This window comes from Patiria miniata, unplaced genomic scaffold (genome assembly GCF_015706575.1).
Source record: "Patiria miniata isolate m_02_andy unplaced genomic scaffold, ASM1570657v1 HiC_scaffold_24, whole genome shotgun sequence".
Classification (NCBI taxonomy): Eukaryota; Metazoa; Echinodermata; class Asteroidea; order Valvatida; family Asterinidae; genus Patiria; species Patiria miniata.
In genome coordinates this window covers 20749278-20766876 of record NW_024037063.1, presented here as the reverse complement: position 1 = coordinate 20766876, position 17599 = coordinate 20749278, and the positions used below count along the sequence as shown (strand labels likewise).

Genomic DNA, 17599 nt, shown 5'->3' with positions numbered 1-17599 from the left:
TTCATCTTACGGAAGTTCAGTGACATTTAAGCCAATTTATAGTGCAGTTTGACCTTTGGGTTATCAAGAAAATTTTAAACCTCATAAGTGTCACAAAATGCTCCTCTAAAAGATTTTTTTTTAATGTATTACTTTTAAATTGGAATGTGCACGATTCATTGAGGGCGCCAGACACAAACATAAAAACAAATGAGCAAGTTTCAGCTGGTTCACATGACGGTTAACATTCAAGCACTGATGGTTACCGGGGAACAAACCAACAAGTTAACAGTTTTGCCAATAGAGGGCTTCTATGTGCACAGAGCGGATGAAATATTTCATATAGTTATACCATAAACTAACTCTGACCGAATGTAAAATAGTACATAATTTTTAGACTATTGACTTTTTAGGACCAGACTTCCAAGTTCGATTGCATCACTGGTTACCCATAGCCTCAAGCATTGTAATATACAGCAGGGAGCCAGGACCAAGGTTTTTAGCAAAAAAAAGACCATAGTTTAATTTAAGATATTAGTGAACAACTGCATTGTATGCATCACACATCAAGACGCTATTTTATCCTGTGGTATTTGTCCAAACTTTCTCGTGTTGGCCAAAACTTGTGGTTAATTACGCCCTTTCAAAGACCAAAAAACAACCCCAACTTGAGTGATAAGGGTTTAAAAACAAGCTTATTAGAGTCTTCCTTCCAAGGACTTGAAGCGACCTAGATGGTGCTAATGTGGTCATCGCTGAGCTAATTGAATTAGCCAGAATAATATGCTGCAATCTCATGACCAATTAGGCTGTTCTTAAACATTCAGTCACCTTGAAAACAAAAATCTGAGGTGGTCTCTATTAGGCCTGGGCGAGTAGTGGATTTCCCTACTCGAGTACTCGCAGAGAAATTACTTGAGGGTAATTGAGTACTCCCAAGTAGTTTACTAAATCCCCATAAAACACACAATGGCATTAACATTACGGCTTCAAAGTATCTCCACTTGTAAGAATGAGGAGTTAGTGCCCTAGAAATTTAATATTTTAAATTTACATACAGTTGCCTTAACATGTTGAACATATTGTATTGTGACAAAAATGAAAATACTGTTTGTACATGTATTGTATTGTATTGTGATTACCCTAGTCTTTATGGGGTCTGTCCATGCAGGAACAGTAGAAAACCCTAAATAAACTGCAGTTACAGTGAACAGACACATACAGTTTATGTGAGACATGTTTATTCTTTACCAGATGTACACAGTTATTCTTATATAATCAATTGTAATGTATTGAAATGTACATAATAATGAATTGATATTTTAGGAGCTTCAAGCCAATGCTTTTTCAAAGAACTATAATATTTTATGATCCTGCACTGTTTGGATTAAACTGGTGGAACAATTGTCATATAAATACTATGTATTTAATAATTGATAGTGAAATAAATACAATATACTACCAGCTATACTAGTATATAACTGATGGTGATATACTAAATGAATATTTTAAGATCAGAATATTTTAACCCACTGATAAGATACACGGAAAGTATTCATGAAAAACAAAATAACAACTCTAATGTAATAATTATAATGTCCTGAAATTTTCTTAGTATTTGTTCTTGAGTCATTTAAGGAGTTAGACACAAGAAATATTTTTCAAAGTTTCTGAAAGAAACCATAAAGTATCGTCATCACCTAATCAGCAGTTCAAATGACTTTTTTATTCCGCAATATTGTTATGAATATTTTGAAAAGTGTTAAGAATATTTTGAAAAGTGTTACAAATTGCTGTTTAATGTTTAAAATGTTTTCAATATAATTAGTGAAAAAAGGTTCTCAAACCTTGATTGAAACTGGTTTCTTCATCTTCTATGCGAAACTTTTCCTTCTTTGATAAAAATTAAGAAATAAGAAAATGCTTGACATGCTAAATATATAAATATGTATTGTAAAAGTTAACTTGTTTTTTATGCAGAATCAATTGAAGTATAATTTTGTTGAAATAGTTGAAACATCTGAGAGCAATCAGTTGGCGTATTAGTGTTTTGAAACTCGTAGTTTTTCCTAGCTAGTTCCACAGGGTTGTGCAACAATTGTCTAGAGTATACCAATTGTGGCGTGGAGAAGAATGCCGTTTTATTTTGTATATAATCGTGAAGATGGCATTAAAGTGTGGACTGTGTCAAATCAAACATGTATCGGGATAAATCATTGTATTAAAATTAAAAGTTGTTTTGTTACCATTTTGCCCACCACCATTAACCACTATAATTACCATCATTATTACCACCCTGCAACCGACATGGAACCGCCTTAACCACCAACTCACCAATTACTATAATTACTACCATAACCACCATAATTAACACCTTAACCACCATCATTCACCACCTTAATTACCAGCACAATCACCTTAACCACATTAACACCTTAACCTTCACCTCACAAACTTCAGCACCATTGCCAGCACCTTAACCATCACTTAACCACTGCCATAACAAAATGCATGCCTATAACTATTATCACATGTTAACCACCACCTCACCACCTTAATACCACCATCTGTATCACCTTAACCACCGGTCACGGCCAAAATATCACCATCAATGCACCTTAACTACCACCCACTGCAATCACGACCACCTTAACCATAATGACATCTTAACCACCACCTCACCACCTTTATACCCCCTTTTTGTGACCATCAAGACGACCTTAGCCATCATCACATCTTAACTACCACCTTAAACCACCATCAACACGACCTTAACCGTTGCTACACCTTAACTATCGCCTTAGTCATTATCCAGACGACCTTAACCATCATCACACCTTAACTACCACCATAACTACCATCAAGATGACCTAATCATCCCGCACCTTAACTACCACCTTAACCACCATCAACACGACCTTTACCATCGCTACACCTTAACTATTACCTTAATCACCATCAAGACGACCTTGACCATTGTTACACCTTAACTACTTAATCATCATAAAGATGACCTTAATAACCATCGTTACACCCTAGCTTCCACCTTAACCACCATCATAACCACTTTTAACCATCGTCACCCCACCACCACCACGACCGCCTTAATCATCATCATCACACCTTAGCCACCATCACAACCACCTTAACCATCATGAGTACACCTTGACAACTGCCATCACTACCACCTTAAACACCATCATCATCACGCCTGAACCACCATCTAGACGACCTTGACCACCATCACAACCACCTTCAACCATCATCACAACCTTAACCACCAGCACGACCCCCTTAACCATCATGAGTACACCTTGACAACTACCATCACTACCACCTTAAACACCATCTGACCACCTTTTGTACCATCATTGTAACCTTATCCACCATAATTACAACTGTTACAACCATCATCCCCACCTTAACTTCTGGTATCACCACAGTACCACCTTTTTTATCACATTTATCACCACTACCACCCCCAACCATCACGCATATCACCAACATCATTTAATTTCCCCGCATCTTCCTACATCGTGACCTTCGCATCATCCGTCTCCTTATCTCTCAGAAGGAAACATCTCTATCCCAATCCTCACAACCACCATCCCCAAGATACCCAGACTTCATCCAGCTCATTACTCAACTTCCCCAATCCTTCAGTCCCGCCTCCCCACATCCCCAACTTGTCGAAACCCCGTCTTCGTCAAATCTTATCAATTACCCTGTCCCATCTTCTCTCCCTCAGGTCTTCCTTCTTAAAAATAGTCTTCACCTAAACATAGCCTTGTCACAACAAATCATATCAGTGCATCATTTGAAACATCCCCTGTATACTGCATCTCCTGTAAAGATTTTGATCCGGCACGGATCTGCAAATGATCCCATCTTGTCGTGACGACGAGCGTCCACCTCCGGCCGCCGGACTTAGCGCCCGAGACAGTAATTGCATCAGATAGGCATATTTCGTTTCACCAGCCGGACATGATTATCGTGACTGTTCCAAGAAGTTTGTAGATGATGCTGACATGTCTATTCGTGAGGATACAAAAATGATGAAGAGGACCGTAGGTTTCTGGCGGATACAAGTTTGACTTGACTCTAGAAGCTCAACCACAAACGGAACATCAGATTAGGGGGGGGGTCAGCAAACTGCTCGACTAAATCACAGTCCACAAAATAAATGACGCAACACTCGTAAGTTTTTGGGCTTCCGAGAGAATTATGTTTAAGCGGTTTGATACACTTTTACAATTATTAATGATGTTGGAATTAGAAGTGATATTGCTCTCTGTTTGAAATTCATTATGTGTTATTGCGGGCCGTTTGTTTGAATGCGATCCCTCATTAAAAAGTTCATGTCTTTAAAAAGTTAATGGAAAATGTAATCAGCTTTTCAGTTCGGACATTATAGTTTCCGTGTCGCCACATCCAAACCACGGACATGCATGCGAATGTAAAAAAAAAAAATGAAACATCCCAGCAGTTATCATGTGGTTAGCCTCTATGTGGTTAATCGCAGTTTGACTATCTAAACCTCATTAAGCATTCTTGAGACAAGAAAGATTGCAAAGATAGGGCGGCCTATATTCCCAGGCTATTCAATAATTCTGCATATATTAACCGGGCGCTAGCATAGAGACAGCATTATAAGCCCCAGGAAACGGTACATAGCCCGCGATATAATCCCCCGACTAAAAGATAGTCGGAGCCCGATGACGTCAGTAGCCTGTAAGCTTTCCAAATCCATAAGTGTCGTCTGGGAATCGAAGATGAATATCAGCATGACCAAGTGACGTACACAAACTGCAAGATTCCCGGGTGGAATTTCGGGAATAAAATCTTAAAACCCGTGGCGACTGCAGGTAGACTAATATCTCACCGTAAATGCGATGCTATTTTGTGTCTTGTTTTGGCAATTTCCAACGTGCTAACGTTAAACAGACTTTGCACACACTGTAAAAACGGTGCTTAGCATTTAAACACATTTCTAAACACTTATTCTGTACCCACTTTTTCCACACGTTTAGCATCATGACATGTTTAGATGTCCTTTTTCTGTGACACGTATTATCCGTTTGACATGTTCAATGAATAATATGTTTAGCATTTAAACACCTTCCTAAGCGCATTTAGATATACAATCCTAAGCACATGTCCAAAACGTAAACACGTTTAGTTTCACAACGTTAAAAAGTGGTAAACGTTGAGAATTGAAACACATTCCTAAACGTTTTTAACTCTAAACACGTTCTGATGTGTTTAAATGCTAAACACTGTTTTTACAGTGCAGTTCTTTTGGCGCTTTACCTCAAGGCTTATTTGGCTAACTTTAATTTTCGTCTCGAAATGTTGATGGTAGGCACCGATGACCAATATTACAATCAACAAAACAAAGTACAGTTGTAGAATTTAAGTAAACGAAAGCTTATTTTAGAAAAAAGTAAAGTTGAGAATAAGTTAAAAGAAATCACCATCTAAACAGCTCCAACCTTGTTCTCAGGGTGTACTTTCTATCTCAAAACAAGCTAGTGGGAGTGTACTGCTCGACAGCATGGGGACGAGGTTGGAACAGTTTTTGTTTTTCATTAAACCTGGGGTGTGGTGCGCATGCTCGGATATTGACTATTTTAGTGTTCTTTGTCTTTTTGGGATGGATAGTGTTTTTCATTTTTTCGTTCAAAAGCGTGTTGCAGACGAGATATGTTGGATTTAGAAGGGAAAAAAGGTAATGCATAAAACATCCGTCGGGTGCAGTCACTTCGCGCGCCAGACTGCGGGCTCTAGCTCCATATAATGTAATCAATATAAATTCATAATGGTTACCATCGGTGGCTTACCGTCTATGAAACACTGAAGAAGGGGGGAAAAGCGAAGAAATTCCCGTAGGTCGATCAGGGGGCCAGTGGCCGCATTTTCCGAGAACCTCGACGCATTATCAGACGTTCCGGTCTAGACGAGACTTTCTACGGGCGGCTAGACTGCACCGCGTGCCGCGCAATTCCTGCGCCGCCCCCGCGGGTCGAATTTCCCGGTGCCGGCGCGGTGCTGATACGGCATCTTTGTCTCCGCGCTAAAAACTCGCTTCGGGACTTTTTTGTCAGGCTGGACTTTTTAGGTGATAATTTCGAGGCAATTTCTTGGATGCTTTTTGAGTGCGCTCAATGCTTCTTGACCGGAGTAAAAGTCTTGTATACTGTGTTCTTGTTCTTATGAACTATACTGTGAAATGGAAAATAGTGCTGTATAGGACTATACGTAGAGTCCATCACATCAGTACCAAGTGAAGTCACCGTCATTGAATTGAACCGTGGCAAAATCATTTATTTCTTATTGTTCATCCCTTGTTCGGCCTACTTGTGACCGAACTTGTACGTGTACTAGTGAAGTGACTTTGTGGTGGAATCGATTATGAAACTGCTGGGAAAAATAATTCTATCCAGAAAACAGTACAAAACTCTATAATACAGAAAACTTTCATTGGTTGGGGTGATCATAACATTTAGTTTAAGCTTCTACCAACCTGAAGATTAGTGGGCAAGCTTTCATCCACTCCTGTGGACTTTCTCAAGCCCTCTTGGCTTGAGAAAGTCCACAGGAGTGGATGAAAGCTTGCCTACTAATCTTCAGGTTGGTAGAAGCTTAAACTACAAGTACAAAACTCTGTTCATTACTTACGGCAGTGGCGGTTGGGCCGCAAAGAAAATAGTAAAATACCTGCCAACACGCCCCCCCCCCCCCTCTGCTGCTCCGCTTTTGGCCCATGCCAGTCACCCCTTTAAAAAAATCCCTCCTGGTCTGAAGTTGAACTGATATTCAAAGGTGGATTTCAATGATTTCATTTACAAAATTTATCTTGCTTGTGCCTTTGATAAATTATTCCTATGCATCTCATTGACCGGGGGAGTTCCCCCGAGTCCTCGCCGTCAGACACGGCCCGGCTCCACCGATAGCCGCCCGGTCCAGACTCTCGCGAGTACGCGGCACGCGAAATCTGTCCTCGACCACCGCACCACCCCAGGGTAAGAGAGAACAAAATACATATAATTTATACATATTTATTTGTAATGAAGACCACATTTTTATGCCGCGACCCAGTACATGAGTCACATCCGGGTTGTGTAATTCAAAAGGGGGAAAGGGGACAGATCGTAATATTTTTTCAAAGCTTTTTTTTATTAATCGTTGGTGACCGTGCCGTGAGCAAGGATCTTCCTGCGGCAGCGCGACGCCATCTCCCCCTAGAGAATTGCCGACAAACACGCTAAGTCAAGTCCGACCGGCGGAGTAAACCTATTAAAAAACCTCCTTCGAAGGGGGATGGGCTTTCCATGATCCACTGCACACGCGGTGTCGTTTTAATTATAAAGCGCGCCCTCTAGTGGCATCCCTAATTTCTAGTTTCCCGCACAACCAACCTCCCCACCCGCGGGAGATTTAGGGGTGAGTGGTAGACTACCAGCTTCATCCCAGGGTTACTTTATTTTCAACCATGTTTCTAGCTAATGGGAGTGCACTGCTCGACATCATGGGAACGAGACTGATCGACTATTAAACCCCCTCCCCCTTACAAAATCGTCTGGCATAACGCTTTAGTAGTGGAAGGCACACTCGTTTGAATAGGGTTTGTTGAATAAATAGATTCGAGGAATACGACGTAAAACCAAATGGCCGCCCCTGAGTGACATCCGGCATGCATAACTAGAAATAGAAATGGTTTTTAATGGATTGCATGCTGGACATGAACAATGAATGGGAGGTTTGCGGTAACACCGTGTGAAATTGTGAATGATATCTCTTTAGAGTTGTGTGGTTCTGAACCAGTTGGTAGAAATAGAAAGGCTTATATTTTATGGTTATATCCACATCAAAAAGCAGGATTTTCCGCCCGGCTAAGTCATACTAAAAGCCTCAAGACGGTCATGTTAGGTACTCGGGAAACCATTCGCATTTATTGGTCATAATGCAATGGCGAAGCGATATCCTCTGATACTACAGTTTGTGGTTTGAGAAATTAGGTAACTTCAAATGGCGATATCTGGAGAAGTCTTCACAGGATGATTACGAAAACCGCCCAAAACGGAGGTGGAGATAGCCACCAGTAACTTTCTTGGAAATTGCACATTTCTCTTTACGTAATCATAGCGTGTTCCTTTGTCACTGAAAAGCAAATTCTCATAAAAATGAGGGAACAAAATGGTTCACGTCTGTACACTCGTGAGTTGCAGAAGTCAATCTTAACTTGTTTCCTATTGGTTTGTGACCATTATGGTGCCAAAGTACATGTGCTATTTGCGCAAAATTATGTCAGAAATCTTTTCAGGAAAACAATACAAAGAACAGTTCGATGTGACGGATGTATCGCGCGTATATACCCACACGTCATAATTATGTCAGGACAGTGCAAGGGCGGATCCAGAATATAATTTTTGGGGGGGCCAAAAAAAAAATTGGTCCCCAAAAAAAGTGGGTCTAAAAAATTACGGCGTGGGGTTCGGGGCCCGCTAGGGCCCCGAAAAATTTTTGGATTCTAGATGCTCTGTGGTGCGATCTGAGGCAATTTCTGACCACTTTAACCATTTGTTTTTGAGGAAAAGATGGTGGTGTACTCATTGCCTGCCTTTATTGCGATGTCACATTAAAAAAAGAAAAAATTGGTTTCGTTTTGGGGGGGGCCATGGCCCCCTTTGGCCCCCCCCTGGATCCGCCCTTGGGACAGTGTACCGACGGAAGTGTACAAATAGCTTTGTAAATTGACTTGCTGACAAAGTAACATACGGCTAGGGAGCCAGTCACGTGCCAATGACGTCACATGACATGTTGGTCTGCAGATGGGAGTTCATTGTTGATTTTAGAAAAACTGTTTTCCTGGCCAAGTAAATGTTTGTTGGCCTTTTGGCTGGATTCCACAAGAATAACTTTCCCACGCTCAGACCTGCACGCAAACAAACCAAGCACATTTTCAGTCCGGAAATTCCGGCCTCTTGTGCGCATGCGCAATTAATTAACAGGCAATATCGGGAAACAAATCGAGCATCAGAAAATAAAACAAAAAGTGCAACTGCACAACCAATATCGTTTGTTCAGCTCACCGAACGAAATGACTTGGTCTATTTTTACAGGATCTCTGTTTCTAACCGCCGAATAGGTGCAGTGAACTCTATGGATCTACCGTATGCGTATCCACACTGTCCATTCTGGGAAAAAGTGTAGACGACAAGTCGTGTCAGAGTACTTTTTAGTATTGAACCATTCTCTTTGTAACGTCATCATGTGTTGTTTGTCCACGCACGTTGCGTGCGAATTAACAGCAGTGTTTCCCTGCGAATTATTTCCTCAAGTCTGGGAAAACCATATCCCATCGAGGATAATTATTGTACATCCATCGAATAATTCCTGAGAAACTAATTGAATTTTGGATAAAACATAATCGCTCCCAAACCTTGAAACGTCTTTTTGCACCTTGGTTTAAAAAGGAATTTTAAAAAGGTGTTTCTTGTGTTATTCTTTTATCAGACTATGTTGTTGTTTTTTAAAATCAAAATCCACATTAACATTAGCCTGATAATTATCAGACATTCGTGTGCAGAGCTAACGCGACGCACGTCTGACGTTTAATAGCATGCACATTTTATGCGACTCCGCGCGCAAGCCTGTCGGAGTCAACTTTAGAAATTGTGACGTCATTTCGATCAGAAATGTGACTAAGCTGTTGATTGGTCAATTTGGCACCATGTTTTTGTAATACAACAACGGGTTACGGAGGACCCGATAGAAGGCCCCCGTTGAATAGTCAGAATCTAGAGGTCAAGACGTAGTCTTGTTGTGCATAATTAATCGCCGAATCTGCTCGCATATCATAGACCCTTGCTGCGCAAGGGGATATTCCATATACTATTATAACCTACCCTACATAATAATGATATCTTTTGTTCATATAATATTACTATAGGAGGTAACAGCAATCAAAAAAGAAGAGAAACAAAATAGCTCAAACGAAAAATGCCGACACTAATTTGGTTTGGCCTCGAAATAATTTCCATTGCTCGTGCTCATCACACACAAAAAACGACCGTGAGCGACCGAAATGCCTAGAATGCAGGATCCTTCAATTTTGGTTGTCACGGTAACATAACATAATATTGAGCCTTTTGCACACAAAAAAGCGACAGAGCACGAAGAAAACGTTTGGGGGAAGGATGCAATGACGTCATCGAGACAAAAAACGTGACCGCCTCGGTTGAATGGTTGTCAGGGAGAATGTGCGCGTGTGCGGGGGCAGTACCAGCCAAGGCTATGAGGATAAATTGGGAAATCGGTCATTCTTTTTAACGCGGTCCTAGCACGAAGCACAAAGTCAAATAGTCTAAAACAACATTAGAAAGGCAGAAAATGTAGATGGTTTCTATAACATGGCCTACTTGAATTGCATGTTTTTGGTTGTCTTAAAAATAACAAACATTTCGAATAAAAAAGGACCATTCGTCAACATTGTGATTTTGGATCACGCCGTTTTCGCAATTTGAAACACGACGACGATTTGTTTGAATGTTGCAATAGTTTCAGTTAGAGATGGCGATTGGTATGGCGGCCATATTGGAAAGAGTGAATTTCCGACGCTCATGAAGATAGTTAAAAGACAAAATATATCTAACATTCTCGGGGTGAACCTCAGCGTTCCCCGTTGTAGTTCTCGTGTTCTTTTGATTATCAACACTTTTCCCATGAGACTTTCATCGTTTCTTTAGCAATGTGAACACGACCCCTGTATGGCGCATGCGCATAACGTGAACATTGGTATGCAGCATCGGATTGACGTCATAGCCGACCTAAATTGCTATACTAACTAGTTCAGTTGCTTTCCTGGCTATTGTAGAATATACAATTAACGATATTTCTCATTATTTACATAGCTTATCTGTGATAAACCAATTGGTACAGTAATGTCAAAATATGTGCATTTCTGGGCCAATTTCATCTCGGGGTTGAAACTATATACAGTATGTCCCAAAAAGTGTCCGTCGGACTATTTTTGAAATAACTACAAAACCATGAGGTCAATTTTGAACATTTTTGATTGTGCAGATACTCCTTATCCTTGGCCTAAACACCTATGAGTTTCATTTAATTTCATTCACACATCACTGCACAATTGTCGATTGATCACAACAACATTTTTGGACACTGTGACGAAGTTCCTTGCCTTAATCAATTTTATTGCTGTGTTATGTAAGCTGTGTGAAATCCTGCATGTTATGAAACAAAGGTTGATGTGGTTTGGGATTGGAATCATTTGCCCTTGAGCATTAAACTGCGGTTTTGCCATGATAATGCCTATAATCATCTGGAGTAGGGTGGTTGTACTTAATTCTCCTCTTTCGTTTTGTGCTGGCGAATAAACTTTACGGGTGCCATGAATAGTTCATAACGTCGACGGATGTCTCGCGTGACTTCACGAAACCTAACATGGATTCTACGTAATTCTAGACGCCTGCCTTTTATAATGAAATTGAAGTTACGAAATTTGTGAAATTGGTTCTTATTTTGTCACGCATTGTTGCAGAGTTTGCGAAGTCGATGTCTGATATTGGAAGAAAGTTGCGGTGAACTTGCTTGAGAAAGGCGCATGAAAATGGACATTCGATTGAGGGGGTTAGGGTGGGCTCCCCCCCCCCCCCCCCCCCCATTAGGTATCGCCAAGGACATTCAGAAAGTTGGGGATTTATTTGTCCTTTTCCCATATATATTTAAAGTTTACAAAAAATGCACAAATTACAGATTAAAACTTCCAAATCGTCATCAAAAATTAATTCAGTAAATATTGTAGATCTCCAGCCCACGTCTCGTTTCCCACCATTTAGACAAAATGACCACCCCTACCCAGAAAATGGTTGCTTCAAATGACGTGCATCCGCCTCCCCGGCGCGGCGAGAACTGAGTGGAGAATCCGAGTCGAGGCCGACTGATTTGTTTGGCTCGCGCAAAAAGAAAACTTGTTACTCCCTGCAACTTTTTAGCCAGAAAATAATTTCCCCATCTCTAGGAGTTGTCTGGAGAAAGTTCATTAAGAATTTTATTTTATCCGACTTTTTCTTTTCATAAATTAAAACAACCCTATGATCGTGTCTTTTAAAAGTGGAAAACATTATTCGAGTGTGTTATCAAGTTTTGATATAAAAAATGCGGATCTTCGATGCAACACTGACATCACAGTGACTAGTGGTACAAGAAACAATTTTTTTTAGGGGCGCTCGTGGTCCGTAAACAGCCGTTGTATGCAGTCGGCGGCAGACTCGACTAGACGTAGGCTTTTATATCCTCGGTAAAGCTAATTTGCATAATGTCAACACTAGCGCCATGCAGACGGCTGCACAAAAACCGCCCAACTGTGCAATTTCGGCAGCACATGTCGTCTGTAGCGGTATTGTCTGTTGGGCGCTTCGCCAGTCAGATCTTTTGTTGCGTGCATTGACGAGATTGGGCTCTGTGTGTTATGTCTATGAGATAAGTGATAGACGCAACACGCCGTTTATTCAGAACAGACTCAACAACGTAGTGCATGGCTGTGTTTGTAATGTACACAAGACGAATTCACGAATGGAAAACATAGTGGAGATTTATCTACCGAGTTTGTACCCCTTCCGTGAGTATTATGGAGCAGATTCAGACTCAAAGTTTTAAGCACAATCTGGACAAGGTTCTGAAGAGTTACCAGACTGTTGCCATGTCGAGTTTAGGCGGGCCGAGTAGCTACAGTGCCCGCTGGGCGGCGAGCTCTGAGGAGCTCGCCATCGCTGCCAGAAAGCTGGCGGGGTTGCACTCAGCGAGTGCGATGGCATCGCCTGCTGTGGCTTCGGATGCACGCATACACGTAGCCGGCCTCAGCGTGGCCCTCAATAAGTCAACGGAGCCACTCATGGCCGGCCCGACCACCCCAGCCACAACAGCAGCCCAACCACCCAAGAAATCGGCCGCCAAATACCTGGATTTCGACCCGCTGCTGCACCCCCCACCGTTCCCGATCCAGCAAATGCCCGTCTTCACCCCAATCGACCAATCCTCTGGGGAGAAGTGCGAAACGGTCCTGGAGAACGAGACTATTTCCTGCTTCATTGTGGGCGGGGAGAAGCGGCTCTGCCTCCCTCAGATTCTCAACAGCGTCCTGCGCGACTTCAGCCTCCAACAGATCAACGCCATCTGCGAGGATTTGCATATCTACTGCTCGCGATGCAGTCATGAGCAATTGGAGATACTGAAGATCACTGGTATCCTGCCGGCTAGCGCTCCGTCGTGCGGCTTGATCACAAAGACAGACTCTGAGAGACTCTGTAACGCATTGCTGTATGGGTTAGTGGACGACAAGCAGTACGTGCTCCCGTCCCCGCGCGGCAAACGCGGGAGCGCGCTCCACCGAGAAAACTGCTTCTCCGTTTACCACGAGTGTTTTGGCAAATGCAGGGGGATCTTCATCTCGGATCTCTACACTAGCCCCCACGCCCCCACCATCGAGTGTTCCGAGTGCCAGTACATTTTCACCCCGCAGAAGTTCGTCATGCACTCGCACCGAGGCAAGGAGAATCGTACGTGCCACTGGGGTTTCGATTCAGCCAATTGGAGGAGTTATTTGCTGGTCGCCAAGGAGCAAGAAAACAACGAGAAGCATCAGGCGGCGCTCGCCGACATGAAGGCCAAGTTTGACTTCATGAGTCGGTTCAAGAGAAAGCACGTGAGTACCCAGTTGACAAATCATTTCCGTCTTCATTTCAGGTACGGGATTCTGCCGAGAGTTCAGAACGACGCTTGTGGACACCTCAACTGCAAACACGGCATTTTAAGAAATCTGTGAACATTTTTTTTGCAGTTTATACTGTAGACTGTCGGGTACAGACCGACCGAAGACAGACTGTAAATTGTGAGATTTTTCATTCTTTTTAAATAATCGGTCACGCAAGCCAAAAAGTTGCAGCGGTACAGCTGGCTGTAGCCTGTATTTGCTGTCGTTGGACAAAAGCTGGCATATTTGGTGGTTATTCTTTCTGCCTTAACAAAATGTGGTGATGTGTTTCATTTAGTGATCTTTGTGGTGATCCATGGACATCTTCAAGGCATTAGAATTGATGTTTACTGTTGACTAGTCTTGATCTGAGCCTGAATTTATGATTTTTATTCCCTTACACCTAGTCTCTGACAAGCGTGATGAATCTGACGCTGCAGTAAAGGCTATTATCATCAACATGATGTATCAAATCCAACCTTGGGAACTCTGGTAGCGCTATCCAGGAAATCCGAGCATACCTCCCGCACGTGTGCTTAATAAGTTTGAATGAGTACAGCACTTGGATTCTTGGATAAATGGGTAGCTCTGCCGAAGTTCTCAAGGCTGGCTTCAATGCATCTTGTTGATAGTGAGCTCTACATGTAATCTACTTATGTGCCCTGTTTATTTTGTCAATTTGAATACAAAGTTTATACATCTACATTAAAGACAAAAATTAACTCTCAAGCACTTGAATTTACAAAATGTAGGGCCTATACATGTATTTGCAAAACACGCTTAAAGTTAAGGGATTTTTGGTCCTGACCTTTAAAATCCCAGAGTGTCCTCTAGTCACACTCACGAGATAAATTTAGTTGATAAAACACGGCAAATGTTCCTGGTCGGCGATTAGGCAGGTCAAGGAGGCCAGTTCCACTACTCAAGGCCCGACGACGCCACACACTGACACTGCATGATAAACCTAGATTGTCTGGTATATTTAGATGAACATGTACAAAAAGCCGCGATCTTGCAAACAATGTGAACCACTTCCGGACGAGCACATCATCATGTGATGCCAACCCCATATCTTGAGATTGAACTTTAGCCCAAAAATGTATTTATTTTCTAACAAGTAAGATTTGAGGCTTTGCATGGTGGAGATACTAAATAATGAAAGGTTTGCGGAAACACCATGTGCGAATAATTTCTCAACTAAGAGAATGGTTCTGAAAAGAACCAGAGGTATAAACTCTAATTTGTAACAGTTAAAGTTTTCACTACCTCACACCTTTGTCCAACTTGCAGACTTTTTTTTTTTGCCGCCCGCCAACACCTTGTGAAAATTCACCGTATCTGATTCCCGGTTATTGATCTTTATTTCACTGTCTCCGAGCTCGCAGAACGGAACATGCGAACACTCTCAGTGACTGCCGCAGGCTTATCCAGTTAGGAATTGGGTTAAACCTGACAGTTCTAGGTTTTTCCCCGATTCATGTGACTATCTATTGAAGGCATCTATCGCCCGAGCAGGTATTGTACGTGCAGATGCTTACGTTTAAATTTGCAGAAAAGGAATGCGACTGATGAATCGTCTGAAGTTTCACAAGAATTTCGCAATTTTCTCTGATATGCTGATACGCGTTGGTCGGTACTTCTTCTCGTTCCAAATCAGTGAAGACTTTCATAAGAATTGAATAAATAAAGCACGTCCTTCTCCTATGAAACCAATTGTCTCAGCAGAGAAACCACTTCTTTGACCTCAGAAAAAAAATCCCTACTGTCGCACATCCGAACACAAACATTGCGGACACGCACATTAATTTTTTATTTCTGCATCTGCTGACTTAATATTTGTTTTCTCTGTGTGTGTGGTTTTATTTTTTTTTATTATGGCCGGAATTTTGTGCAGAGGAAATCTCGTCAGCCATATATTTATTTGCCCTTTACCGCAGAGTGCTTCTTCCTGTGCTGTATGGCGTGGGAAAATCTTCTGCTGTCACCACAGAGAGTTTCCGTTTATGTAGGCTCCGGTCGTTTGACTTGTACATACTGTCATCAATTACATTGGCAAGACCCCAGAATTTTGTTAGTTTCATTTTATTTTTATTTCATCCTAAAATGTTTAAAATCTTGTGCTTGAGGATTTATTCCACTGTGTCCATGCACGATTCCCTGCGACGTTCATACCCTAACCTTCCCAAATCCTCTTCACGCAAGCAAAGAATTTTGAAGGATCAAGGCTGTATGGCAAAAATGTGTCTGTTGATTTTGGAGAATGCATTGTGCCAAGGTCTAGCCTGTACCTTGTTGTTAATGCTCAGCCATACATAAATTTAGGCCTGGATTACAAACTTAAAATCATCCGCACTGCTTCCGGATATCATCCGCACTGCCTCAACATGTTAACAGCGATTGACAGGGGATTTTGCAGGATTGAGGGGCAGTAGTCACCCCTCCAGTGAATAAATTCAAGAAATAACAGAGGACATTGTGAGAATTGAGTCTGCATCATCCAATTTTTACATGGAGGCAGTTGTACAATTTTGCAAGGACTGAGGGTGCATCCTAGCCAAAAGGCATAGGGAGTAAGGGTTCAAATGTTTTTGTTAATTTTTTTTTCATTCTCATGAGGTACTCTCCCATCAGATACCATACAATATTTTGTAATATCGCGAAACTCTCGTACACCATACAAGTGCCTTGTTTCACAATCAATTAAGAATAGGGATTATAAGTGTAGTAATTTCAGGAAACCTTTTATGAGTTGCACGTCTTGTAGAACCCAAACAGTTGTCGCGTTTTGTAATCTGGCACTAATCCCCCAATCAAACTAATGCATGGTAGAAGAGTTGATAAAAAAAAAAAGACAGAAAATCCACCCCTCCACAAAAAAGAAAAGAAAAAAGGACAACCGGTATTATTTATTTTATTTAATCTGCCCGGAAGATTAGTCACGTCAGGAAAAGGGGGAACAGCTCCATCGGGAAAAAGGAAAGCTTGGTTCTTGGGGAGCAACTATAACTCTGGCGCCCGACTTAGCTAGAAGCGATTTTGACGAGAAGCAAAAAAAAAAAGGGGGGGGGGGAGAAGTTTGCTGTGAGCTTTAGCTTCAAATCCAACAGATATCCTGTATCATCATAAAGTCTATAGGGCAGTGTCACTTAGTGTTAGGTGACCCATGCATCAATCTTCTAGTTAGTTCTCCTGCTTGCCAACCTCGTTAGGGCTGTCAACTTTTTTTGTGTGAAAATGAGGCTTGTTTTTAGTGTTCGTGGAAAAGTGGAACGAATCAATCTTGAGCAATGTCCTGAAAATGTAGTTTATAAGTTGTTGCAGGATCTAGAGACATGATCTTATTGAGATACTTCCCTTAAAAAGCACCGCGCTTGGCGTCGCCTTCCTTATGCTAACACCATTTTCGTTTTTGTTGGATATGTTCTCCAATTTACGATACTGACACATTGCTTGCTTCCGAGGCACTGCGATTCTCCCAAAACCCAGCCTGATTTCCCCTCTGCACATCTTCACGTCTACGCCGTTGTTATTGTGCCGTCCATGCTTCGCGGACACCATAACACATCGCAACGATCGCGCTTAAAGAGTTAAAGGAAGTCTATCATTTGGAATGCAGACGCACTCTGAAAAACGAAAATTGAAAGCGGATTTTGCGACAAGTAAAAGAAACAGCCTAGTCAATTGGGCTCTTCCTTGACTTTCTTCGAAGAAGGGAATTTTTTGCAGGCGGTTGGAAAGAATAACACGTCAATGACGCCTTGGTTGGGCACAGTTTTGTTTAAAGATGATTGCGAGAACCATAGTTTACATAATTGCACAGGAAATTGGCCAGTGCATGTATTTTCA

At 41.7% G+C, this 17599-nt stretch overlaps 1 protein-coding gene across 1 annotated transcript; it reads left to right on the top strand.

Annotated features, from left to right (window-relative positions):
- The first annotated feature begins 12389 nt into the window (after positions 1-12389).
- Positions 12390-13836, top strand: LOC119732560 (ski oncogene-like). Its single transcript, XM_038206127.1, has one exon. The coding sequence runs from the start codon at positions 12632-12634 to the stop codon at positions 13823-13825; it is 1194 nt and encodes a 397-aa protein (XP_038062055.1). The 5' UTR covers positions 12390-12631; the 3' UTR covers positions 13826-13836.
- Positions 13837-17599: the final 3763 nt, after the last annotated feature.

Excerpts from the sequence above, each read along its gene's own strand:
- LOC119732560 (XM_038206127.1), top strand. The coding sequence starts at position 12,632 with ATGGAGCAGATTCAGACTCAAAGTTTTAAGCACAATCTGGACAAGGTT.